This window comes from Solea solea, chromosome 11 (genome assembly GCF_958295425.1).
Source record: "Solea solea chromosome 11, fSolSol10.1, whole genome shotgun sequence".
Taxonomy (NCBI): domain Eukaryota; kingdom Metazoa; phylum Chordata; class Actinopteri; order Pleuronectiformes; family Soleidae; genus Solea; species Solea solea.
The window spans coordinates 6,353,001-6,364,704 of record NC_081144.1 but is presented as its reverse complement, the minus strand read 5'-3'; the positions used below and the strand labels follow the sequence as shown (position 1 = coordinate 6,364,704).

The following is an 11,704-nucleotide window of genomic DNA, read 5'->3' as shown; positions in this document are numbered from 1 at the left end:
TCTATTAAAAGATAAAACTGTGAAAGCATGGCTCCCCACCCCACAAGACTTTGCACAATACTGCCACCCACAGTAACAAAAAAGAAGTGTCAGCAACTCTGTCATGCTACTGCCGTCATGTCGACAGAGAAACACAGCACACACCATGATTTGGTCTCGACAGGAAAGGCTCTTTATTACTTAGTTACATTGTTAAAAAAGAGTTGTACACAGATTCACCATCTTCATATAGAATTGTGCAGCAGTTAAGCAGCAAAACACAGAAAGCCGTCTGCCTGTTTTGATGATGTACATACACACCCAGTGTGAGGTACGCAACGCAATCTGGAACCACTGAGTGTTTGTCAATGCCTTTTGTTTACATTCTGTTTAATGAAGATCTTCGGTGTGGTCCATCCCTCTGGAGCTGTCTTCAGTCCAGCGCGAGACCAAATCCTCTTCAAATCCTCCTCAAATCGTTTCTGTCCAGAACAAAAACAGTCATGTTCCGCCAGTTAAGTGACATTGAGTAGTATTGACGGTACAGACTTGCAGTAATATTACACAAAGTGAAATATCTTATTGATACATTTACACGAGTTAACCATTTGCTGCTTTAAAAGTACTTCAAATTAAATAGCATTAAAAGGTCCAGTGTGTAACATTTAGCAGGGTTTACTGGCAGACATTATACTATCCACTTATATGTTTGCATAACAATACAATATTGATTAGTTTTTGTAGCCTGTACTTTAAACAAGGGTCTTACTTGCACTGCCACATTTCTAGAAAAGCCAAAATGCATTTCATGTTATTAAGCACAAGCTTACTAAACAGAAGAATGACCTCCTTTCTAGTATGTGAAGGCCACTGTAGTACCATGATGCGACTAGGGGAATGTTGAGTGAGCAGAGTCCTCTGTTTGTTACAATGTACAGTTGCACCATTAGAGGTCACAAGTCGTTACAGACTGGACCTTTAATGTTTCTCATCTTATCTCGTACATAATGATATCTGCTGACAGTAACAGAAAGAAGAAACATTTCAAAATCACCTGACCAGAACGTTTTTGGGAAATAAAAGAAATAATCATTTTATAGGTAAACACTCACCTGCTTCTTCCTCCCCCTGCCCGCCAGCACTCTTCTTTTTAAGAATTTAATCCGTTTTTGTAGCTTCCTATAATTATGCCGGTTCATCTTTCGTCGCCTGATCTTGAGAACATTCTTGCATTGTAAGGGTGTAACTGAGCCCGTTTCATCCTCCAAAACAGGGACAGAGATGGGTGGCAGCATCTTCTCTTCCAGCAGCCCGACATCCTCCTGTGGTTGAGCGGCCTCCAGCAGGGGAGGGAGGGAGTAACGCAGGGAGAGCCAACTCTCCAGAGGACTAACTGACATTTTGCGTGGCACCAGAGCTTCCTCCAGCTCTGGCTCAAGCTGCACCCATCGAGGAGGAGCTGTGTTGTCCGCTGCTGTCGCGTACGTCCTGAGTTTATGTTTTAGGGAGAAGCAAGAAGCAGGAAAGCTTGGAGGTGCACAGCCATTCAAAATGGATCCATGGGTTTGCAGTGCAACTGGACATATGAATAAAAAAAGAATTGATGATCACAAAGGGTTTACAGTTCAAGTTGACACACAAAGACACATATTTGTTTATACTTACAGGTCGCTCTACGTAATAGACCGAGATGAGGGACAACTTTTGAAGAAAACATTGTAAATGATCATCCCAATAATAAAGTCATTAGGAATGGGATGACTTGTCACGTGACCTGTGGGAGTAAAAAATAGTATAGCGTGTTTATTGTACATCTCATGTAAAGCTTTGAGCTACTACATTATTTGATTTTCATTTTAAACACGACTGACTGATCAGTTGCATCACATTAGTGTCAACATGTCCAACCTTGGAGACACTTTTACAGACGCTTGGTCATATTCTTGACGTTATTGGCGCTCCGTAACACAGCATTAAGATGGGTTGTCGCTAATGCTAACTAGCGATGCAGGTCCGTTATGGAAGTATAAATGTCTCTTTATTATCACTAACACATCAAGCTAAGAACGTTTTTGATATGAAGTATCTTACAATACAAATACAACACAGTTTATTAAATGTCAGCAGTGTTATCTTACCAGATAATTACCAGATAATACAGTGACCGGGTTTTCTTCTTCAATGTGACTTCAACAAGCCACTTCCGGCCGGTCCGACACGTTTTACGGCGCTTCCTGTTTCTTAGGAAGAAGAAAGGTTCCTCTCGGTCAGCGTGTTTGGAGTCATGAAAAGTCATGGAAAGTGTGCTATCACATTTATTTATTTATTTAGTTATTTATTTAGTTATTTATTTTCCACAACTACATACTACTGTGTGGATTTGCTTAGCAACATACAGCAGGTATATAAGCTGAGGGCTTATATGATTCCACTGGAGGGCACTATGGAGTGCGAACGAAACAGACCATCAGTTTGATTTAACTGAAATGTGTGTGTGGTCTTAGTTCGCCTGTTAGCTCAGCAATGAAATAAAGGATAAATAATGTAAAAGATTCAGTATGAGAGAGCATGAATACATGACCCATTTTCACTTTTCTTCACTTTTTATGTGTAGATTGTATTTAATCGGCAAGGATTTGAATATTTTAACTTCAGATTTTATTCTTCAAACTAAAAGAATAAAAAGAATAAAAACTGTTGCCACACTACTGGGTATTAAATATGTTTTAAGTTTGGATTCAAAAAGGCCCAGGTCAGTAATGCGAATCTCAGGGGGGAGCTTACTCCAGAGTCTGGGGGCAGTGCCTAACCCTAACCTAAACCTTATTCTAACTCTAACCCCAAAACCAGGCCCCCAAAAAGCCCTTTAAATATGTTGTTTTTTGGTCCTCACAAACCACAAATACAAGAAGACACACACACACACACACACACACACACATATATATATATATATATATATATATATATATATATATATATATATATATATATATTTCTTATCTGCCAAAGGACTTATTTCTAAACCTGCACTGAAATGCAATATATCTGAAAGGTCTGCTTCAGATATGATTCAATTATTTTTTCCTCTTGACTCATTAAAACTGAATATGTTCTTTCTTCCATGTGGCACAGTTGTGCAACCAGGGAGGCCTCTACTTTTAGATTGCTCTAGTTTTAGATACTTGTGGGGAGCCACATCAAATCATTTATTCATGGGGCTTTCTCTCTCTCAGCTTTCATTAAGATGGTGGGAAATGGAACATCTACCGTGTGTAGCGATTTCAATGCAGGGATTATCACTATGTGGGATTGAGAACATTGTTTGCAAAAAAAATCGATAGAATACTGTTGAAAAACAAACGAGCAATCTAGAAAAAGGGGAATGAGTTTTCATTGAGCGACGTGACGCAGAGAAAGAAGCGACGAGTACAAAAGCCGGGTAAGTTGTTTGAGCATTTATTTACAATAAAAACAAAACACAACACAACATTAATTTCACTGCAAATCAGGCTGGCTCTTTACTGTTCACTTATACTTACACCATCAGTTTGAGATGATAAGGCAACTTAAATGATCAGCAGGATGTGCTGTGAGATCTTCCCTTTTACAGAACAGTCGGAAAAAAAAGCTTTTAAAATAATTTCATCCTATAAAACTCTCAAAATAATTAAATTAAGTGTATGAGGAAATAAAAACAACAATAAATTGTTACCATGGCAGTTATTCCGTTTTGTTGATCAACCCCATCTGAAATTGATGACCTATACATTATACACAATGTACTCCAACTAAATATCTATTTACAAAAAGCAGTAGTTGTATTTGGAGTTATCTCTTCATATTTCTTGAATAAATATAAAGTGTTTTGTGGCCATTGCGTTGCAAATGCCGCCGCACAGAGACAGATCTGACCCCTGAAATACCCAGAGCTTCACATGACATTATATTTTACTCCAAAGCAGCACACGGTACATGGCAGGTTGCTGATTGTAGTCACCACAGAGGTACAGCATAACAAACATACTCCATAAATGCCACTTCAGCAGGACTTAAATCAAGAAGTAAAATTAGAGGAAAACAGAGCAGCAACTGAGAACTGGTGTCCACAACAGCAAACACAGTGGAGAAAGCAGGAAAATCACCATCAGACATACACATCCATATATTAGTAGACTATACTGACAGCGTCGTTGCATTGCACCACAATTTCTCTAGAGACTCTAGTGTGCTTAAAAAGAAAAGAAAAAAGGGTTTAGTACATATATCTAGGTTTTAATTTCAAATGAATACTTCTGTTCTATGATTGGCTGCAGAACACGTGTGTCAAAGAAGTGAGGTAAAAACAATGTTTAAGCTTTAAGGCATTTTCATCTTTATAGTTTTTATAATACATATAATCTTTGCTGTGACGTGTGGTGATATGTCTGAAATCTAATCTCATGGCGTTTTGGGTCGTCGAGTTAAAAGAAAGGACAACTGTTAAGCTGCAGCTATAGAGTCCTACCACATTTAAGCATCGGACAGAACGATTACAGATCACATTGGATATTTAATGGGAAAAATACTCCTATTTGATGCTGAATATTTGGTATTATGCAATCACCGAGTAACGCAATTGAGCTAAAAACTTTGTTCACTGGTAAAAACCATCCAAACAGTGATCTTGTTACGTTCATCAATGGCACCATCTTAACCCTGTATAGCCCACACACGCTGCCATTAACAAGAGAAACTAAACCAGGGTCATCATCTTTTACAACGAAAACAATTGTAAATAAAATGTGAGGTTTTGACACAAACAAACAAACAAACATACGACGAGGCATCAGGTGTGTGAACAGGCAAAGAAAAGAGTGGAAGGAAACAACACTGTGCAAAAGCTGGCCCCTCTTTGTGCGTCATTCTCTCCAGTGTCATTCAGGTTTCTGTATTTTCTCCCCGGTTCGCTCGTTGAGAAGCAGGCTATGGCCAGGCTCCACCTGCAATTTCTCCTCCATTTAATCTTCCTCATCATCTTCCTTCTCATCACTGGCCATGGCGAGCACCTGCACTTGTCTCATCTCCCAGAAGGACTGTGGCTTATGGGAATGCTTTGGAGACATGACAGAAACACACGGGGTCCATTAGACTGAAAGCTTCAAATGCACATTATGGTGATAGAACAGCTGCCCATAAAATACCACCAATTTATGGATTAAGCGTGCAAGCAGCATTGGGTTTGTTATGAGTTCATACTGCACAGTCCATTCCGCCACTGTTTAATTCCATGGAGCGTGAGACTATGAAAGAGTATTGACTAATTGACTCTAACCTGAAGATGGAGATCCAGGACACAACCAGGTGTGTGGAGCTAACAGTTCTGCACACAGAGATGCACAAACATCGATAAAAACAAACAGAGCAGCAAACGCACGCAAGAAGCAAAACAGCAGTACAGGGCAAGTAAAGCAGACATCGTACTTGTACTTTTGATTTCAGGAACCCAAGGGCAAAAAAACATGCACAGATTCAAAGAGATTTGGAGGTAGACGATGTTCTTACCGACGAGGACTGATGATCATAAGGTCGTTCCAGTTTGATTCGAATGTCGGTCCCCTTTCCTCGCTCTGGTTTACCAGGCCCTGTGTAATATAAAAAAAAATATCTAATGTGTTAGACAAGTAAATATAAGTATTATAGTAAACATAGCATCATGTAAAAATGTGATGTGTGGAACCCGGAAGACTATGTCCATTTTTTGATGGTGAAAACAAACCGATCCAGTTTTACCACTATAGTGGTCGTTATCTCAAATAGGACTAAGTTAATGAATGTTTACCATATTAATGCTCCTCAAAGTTATGTTGTGCTATAATTAAAGTCTTTAAAGGGACAGTTCAGAGTGTTAATATTTATTTTACCTGATGTTTAAATAAACGCTGTAATCATTTGTAGAAAATTAGACAGATGTTTATTAATATTTTTAGGAAACTCTGAAAATGTGATCAGAGATGAAGGAGTGGACTGAATTTAAAAACAGGTCAAATATTCATTCATCAGTGTTACTGAGCTGAAGACCTGACCGTTTACTGAGCATGTTTGTGATAAACACTGGACTCATGGTCATATCAGCTGTTTTTGAATGCATGCTTCACTGTCTTTAACCACAGACTGCAGCTCCATCTGAGATCTTCCCGTCTCACCTGGGGAGCTCCCACAACTAGCAGTGCTGGCGCTGCTGATGCTGTCCTCCATCCAGTTGCTGTAGGTGAAGGAGTCTCGCTTGTGTGGAGTCCCTGCAGAAGACAAACTCTCCTATAGGGAGTACAGAGGAGACACACACACACACGTCTGTTAGACTTTAAAACAAACAGATGACCTAAACACAAATAACTGGGTTGACCCACAATGACACACACGGACTGTATCCCTCACCATGCCCGTGTCGTAGTCTTCTGTGGCCTCCATCTCATTTTCCTCCACCACGCTGGCGAAGCTGCTGGCGTTGGAGGATGAGCGGGAGAGGTCTTGACCCTCAGGGATGGACGGGGCCCTGCCACCGAGATAAGAACTAAACCCTTAACCAGTCTCCACCACGGCCAAACCTTTATCTTATTTACAAGACACAGTCATTCAACATGCAGCTGCAGCTGTGGGGATAAACCAGCAGCACGCGGTTGTAACCTGTGATGTCATACACACCTGTTCTTAGCAGCGGTGAGAACTTCAGGAGAACTCTGATTGGACGAATTGTCAGATTTGGGGTCTTGAGACACGTGGCCACTGTCTGGCGTCTTCTGGGTGTTTGGCGAGTTCTCTCTACTGCCACAGCAGACATAAATAAAAGACATTATGTCATTAAATCTTTATACACGTTTACAAATAGTAAATTGGTTAAAGAAAAGACAGAAAAAGTATAAAACTATAGTCCCAAATATTTGATTACACAGGATATGATGGAGAAATAAGGAGTCTTCTCTCACCTCCTCTCCTGGACCTCTTGAATGTTTTCAATCCCGATGGCACTGCTTCGCCTGGCGCTAAAAGGACCAGATCTTTTCCTTGTCGGGCTTTTACCCGGGATTATCAAAGACTGTGAGGGAGAGGAGAGAGGCAGTCAGTGCCAGGGATTAAACACACTCCTAATCGCTTAAATATCTCTTAGTAGTATAAAAATCAATCTCATGACCTTGAATAAATACATTTATGCATTACTTAGTGACATTTGGGGTTATTGTGGTGTCACCGTTTCCGTTGTATTGTATTTATTCTCCCCCTTGAGTTGTTACTGTGATGGAAAGAAACGTTAAAATATGCATTTAGCAGCTTAATGTCAAGCTCTGGTGTCAGTCTTCCAGCAAGAGCAAAGCACAGTCAAGATGTAGATGAAAGGTGGATTTAAAGGCCCCCGAGGGCCGACCACTAAATATGCTTTCTCAGCGACCGCTTTGTTCATTCGACCTCCCTTTTTTAAAAAGCTCTCAATATAAGAACTTGAAAAAGGTCATGGCTTCAAAGAGAAGAAGGGGGATTTCTTATTTTTCATAATTTCTCCACAATTTGGTCATTAACATTTTAATGTTTGTAATTTTTTAGACAAATTAGAGAATTAAGCACGACATTAAAATACAACACAAGCAAAAAAATACTACAGAAACCAAAGACGTACTATGGTAACATAGGAAAGTGACAATACAGGAAAGTCCCACCGTACAGAAAAGTATGGACATTATACTTCACATGTGACTATGTGCAACACTCACATCACAGAGCCGCTTAAGAGTTTACTCTTTGTCATTTTTGAAGAGTCGAGTACGTGAAACTCCAGAGGCTGGAGTTACGAAATCAATTAGTGTGAAAATGTGGAAAGTATGTGTTTGGTTATCTTGTCTGTACAATAAAATCTACACTGTGTTGAATATTAGTACGCTGAAATCTACCCACGATAGTGTTAACCCTTAGTGCTCACAAACTCCTTATATGGACATCCTGGGGATGTGTGTTTATAGGTCACATATTTAGGCTTCAAAAATTGTGTTTTCTTATGTGTTGTTGAGTCAAAGTTAGGATTTATTTTATATCCCATTTTCAGCAGTGATATAAAGTAGCAGAAGTCACAAAACAGACTGTTTTTTCTTCTCTTTTTGTTCATAAAAACGAGCCAAGTGAACTTTGAACTGTGACGTGTTTCCAAATTTCACAAACTCAACCCAATTTTAAACATTTTGAGCACTTTTAGCTCAGGTGTGTTCATATACGGTAGTAAAAAAAAAGATGCTTCAACAGATTGCCTAGGTTGAGCTGAAAAAAAGTATATAAGACACTCTATATTATTACACATTCTTATAGCCTCTGTATACACTGTACGCTTTAACGTAGTAATGGAAAAAAGCAGCCGAAATGCTCTGTGTTCTACGGGGTTAAGCCACGATGCAGTGAAACCATGCAGACAAAAAGGAGCAAAAAAGACAAGCGAGAGAAGTTAGAATTAGACATGAACCTCTTCTACTGTTCCTATCCCTATGGCACTGCCTCGACGTCCATATTTACTGGGACTTTTGCCTGGAACAAGCAATGACTGAGCCACAGAGAGGGAGGAGAGAGAGAGAGAGAGAGAGATACACCGGGGCGGGGGGTGAGATGGGAGACGACAAGAGGGGAGAGAGGGGGGGGAAAACATGAGTACAAATATATATATGTGATTCCATGCAGTGAGTCATGTTGATCAAACAAAATACAAGGCATTTTTTTTGGCTTTCAGGTTCTCACACAGGCAGCTGAATGGGAGAGAGAGAGAGAAATGAGGAGTGAGTTATATCATGTGAGCCTGTGAGAGTAAAGATGAAGAAGAGATAAAAAAAAAAAACAACAACAACAACAAAAAACCACAGAGGCTGACATACGTGTTACACGTTGGCTGGGTGACGAGCAAAAGCAAGCTTCAGTCACATTCATTAACAACTCAAGTTGCTTCATGAATAAATGATCTGTTATTTCAGAAGGAGATCTGAAATACAGCAATGATGCAACAGGGTTAAGTCAAGGTTTAGTTATCCAGGCAAGATCTTTGAAAAACACACCAAGGACAAACAGACCAAAGAACAGTTTCTACCCCACAGCCACCAGTGTATTAAATGCTGCCAAAGCACAATTCACACATACAGTACAACTGTCAAACCTGTCTTTTTATGTGTTTTAAACTTAGCAATAAATGTTATATTTTAGGATATATCTTTTATTTTTTATGTTTGCACTAATAAGAAATGCACTTAATTGCGTTGTACATGTTACAATGACAACAAAGATACTATACTACGATATATTACCGGTATAGAGGTGTCTGTTTTTCAGTATAAGCTAAACACAATATCCTAATCACTGCTTAGGAGAATAGAAATTAGAATTCAATGACACTTTTACACTGTATCTTAGACAAATAAGTGTAAAATATGAGGAGGTAAATGTGAACGCTGATTAAAGAGCATGACTATTTCACAACAAAAGGCCACTCTAAAATGTGTGCACTTTATCTTAAAGAGACACCTTTATTAGGCACTGAATTAAAGCTTCATAACAGGCCGGTCAGTATCTCCTCTGCACAGAGTTAATCAGGTTATTGATTGTGGCCTCTGAGGAATAATGGTCCACTCCTTCTAAGGGGCGATGCAAAGTTGCTGGACATGGCAGGAATTAAAACCAGCTGTCGTGTTTCATGGATGCAAAGCGTCAGCTGGGTTTGGCTGAGCTTCCCTGAGATGGTTAAACATTAAAGCACAACGTCTGATCGTCTCCAGTGAAGACTTCTGATGTGGACATTTTAGAGTGGCCTTTTATTGTGCAATAATCATACTCTTTAATCTGCCACATGTCACCTGCCAGTTGGATGAATTATTGTAATAAAGGTGTGAGCTCTATAATACAAATGTGTTTGTATAAAGGCAATATGACATGTTTTACTTCAATTCATAAGAAATGGGAGCTTTACAACAACGTTTTTGTTGAGTATATGTAAAGGTTTGTACAAAAAAAAATGCTGCCATTCAATGTTCCAACGTATTCACTCAGTGACAGGATTATTCATTTGTTCACAGTAACGATTGAAACCACTGTGCGAGCACACACACACCAACATTCATCAAAATCCAAGAGTTTAAGTAGAAAACACAACAAATGAAAACCATAAAGCGGCTTTGACTCAGAGTAGAATTTCACCTCATGCCCCACAATTAGGAACATCTACTGTATGTGCGTGACTCCTTCTTGTAGTAGCATAAAATATGCAACCGTTGCAATGTCAGAGCAAGAGACCCAACCAGACCCACTCCACCAAATGTGCAATGCTTCTCTGTGAGAAGCTAGTGCAGCAGGCAAGTGAGAGAAGAGAGTGTAAGAACTCTGGTAGAACTGCCAGGGGAGTTAGAGGAAGCGAGACTCGCCTCACTCCAGACCAGGAGGAGTGGGACTGTACTTACTATCCCTGGGAATTTGGGGATCTCTGCAGGGTTGTGGGGTAAGCTGGCACTCAGGCTAGTGGAGACTGTGTGTGGCTTCTTGAAAGTAAAACCCGTGGCGTCCATAGACTGGCTCCTGCTGCGGATCACTCGCTACAGAGAGAGACGAGGAGGAGACACATTCAGATGGCGCTGACCGCTGTGACCCCTCAACATTGCCGTACGGAGGTACAGACCAGCAAGGGCCTCGGGGGCTCTCCCCGAACACTGACCACTACAGGCAGAGAGCGCAGGACTAATGCTAATCCTGACAGACAACGAAGCGACAGAGAACATGGCGAAGCTCAAGAGCCCCGCAGGGAAGGTTCAGATGAGTCATCATGTTTAGATAGTCAGAGAAGAGAAGGGCCGAGTGGCCTACAGAGGTCTGAGCACAGTGAGTTTGAACACAGCCAGGAGAAGTGAAAGCCCACTTCAGAGGGAAGAGTTAGCGGCATCTGAAGGTGAAAAATAACCACTATATTTTCTTTGTTAGGACGACAATAAAAAAGGGATAACATGATTTAATTAATAAGTGACTGAACACTGGAGCATGCAGAGGGCACAGCAGCACAAAGAGCTGGAAAGCGAATGGAAGAAAAGCTGAAAAAGCAACAAGTGATGTGCGCAAAGAAGGACAGAGCGGCAGAGAGTCTCCTCTTTGAGGAAGATTAATACATCTCTTACAGGCTGCATTTTACATATAGAATAATTCTGAAAGTTACATCCACAGAACAAAACATGTGCCAACTGGATTAGATGCTCGTGCTACACTAAAGTTCTATAATAACATGTTATTAAGAGGACAATATTTTGCTTTCCTGTTGAGCGTTACATGAGAAAACAGATCCATTCTTTCTTTGCCACGTATCCAAGGTCGTTTGCATGTAAACAGGTCATGAAATCTCTCTCTCCAGCAACATGCCGAGTCTGAACCTGTAGATTTTATTACTGCGCTCTTACATACTTGTCATGAATTGACCGTCATAATCTTCATGTCTGAACATAGAGCATTTCATAAGTATATTAGGAAACGTAACACCATAGACGTCAGGTCAAGAGAGGAGCAACTAATTAACTACCTGGTTGTGAGTTTGATAATGTGAGATCTTTTGTGGGTTTGTTGGAGGCACGTAGAATGAAATATCGACTAAAACCCACACACACTGGAGAGACTGTACAAATAATCGGTCTTAGAAACACTTCACTGTGGCCCTGGAGATTCTGGATGTCTGGAAAACCAACTGTCAACA

At 40.2% G+C, this 11,704-nt stretch overlaps 2 protein-coding genes across 18 annotated transcripts in view; both read right to left on the bottom strand.

Moving 5' to 3' along the window:
• Window positions 1-149: 149 nt before the first annotated feature.
• On the bottom strand, window positions 150-2,209 carry aurkaip1 (aurora kinase A interacting protein 1). 2 transcript variants are annotated; one of them, XM_058643253.1, is made up of 4 exons: window positions 2,118-2,209; window positions 1,645-1,753; window positions 1,092-1,555; window positions 150-461 (listed from the first exon to the last, which is right to left on the bottom strand). In XM_058643253.1, the coding sequence occupies exons 2-4, from the start codon at window positions 1,694-1,696 to the stop codon at window positions 345-347; spliced, it is 633 nt and encodes a 210-aa protein (XP_058499236.1). In that variant the 5' UTR covers window positions 1,697-1,753; window positions 2,118-2,209; the 3' UTR covers window positions 150-344. The 2 variants fall into 2 exon arrangements, with proteins under 2 accessions (XP_058499236.1, XP_058499237.1); XM_058643254.1 differs by having other exon boundaries at window positions 2,129-2,167.
• Window positions 2,210-3,422: 1,213 nt separating this feature from the next.
• The window catches only part of LOC131468438 (rap1 GTPase-activating protein 1-like), a 59,831-nt gene continuing 51,549 nt past the window's right edge, over window positions 3,423-11,704 (bottom strand). For 9 of the 16 annotated variants that reach the window (XM_058642690.1, XM_058642680.1, XM_058642678.1 and 6 more), the window contains 8 exons: window positions 10,434-10,565; window positions 8,462-8,539; window positions 6,945-7,054; window positions 6,664-6,783; window positions 6,397-6,514; window positions 6,165-6,276; window positions 5,524-5,603; window positions 3,423-5,072 (listed from right to left, as the gene is read on the bottom strand). In XM_058642690.1, the coding sequence (XP_058498673.1) occupies window positions 4,980-5,072; window positions 5,524-5,603; window positions 6,165-6,276; window positions 6,397-6,514; window positions 6,664-6,783; window positions 6,945-7,054; window positions 8,462-8,539; window positions 10,434-10,565 (843 nt within the window). In that variant the 3' untranslated portion in view covers window positions 3,423-4,979. Of the gene's footprint in view, window positions 5,073-5,293; window positions 5,342-5,523; window positions 5,604-6,164; window positions 6,277-6,396; window positions 6,573-6,663; window positions 6,784-6,944; window positions 7,055-8,461; window positions 8,540-10,433; window positions 10,566-11,704 lie in introns of those variants that run through there. The other 7 variants (XM_058642686.1, XM_058642679.1, XM_058642685.1 and 4 more) reach the window with 7 other exon arrangements.

Excerpts from the sequence above, each read along its gene's own strand:
- aurkaip1 (XM_058643253.1), bottom strand. The coding sequence starts at position 1,696 with ATGTTTTCTTCAAAAGTTGTCCCTCATCTCGGTCTATTACGTAGAGCG. Across the intron at positions 1,556-1,644 it reads TCTATTACGTAGAGCGACCT|TTGCACTGCAAACCCATGGA; the intron begins GTAAGTATAAAC and ends TCATATGTCCAG. Across the intron at positions 462-1,091 it reads GCAGGGGGAGGAAGAAGCAG|AAACGATTTGAGGAGGATTT; the intron begins GTGAGTGTTTAC and ends TGTTCTGGACAG.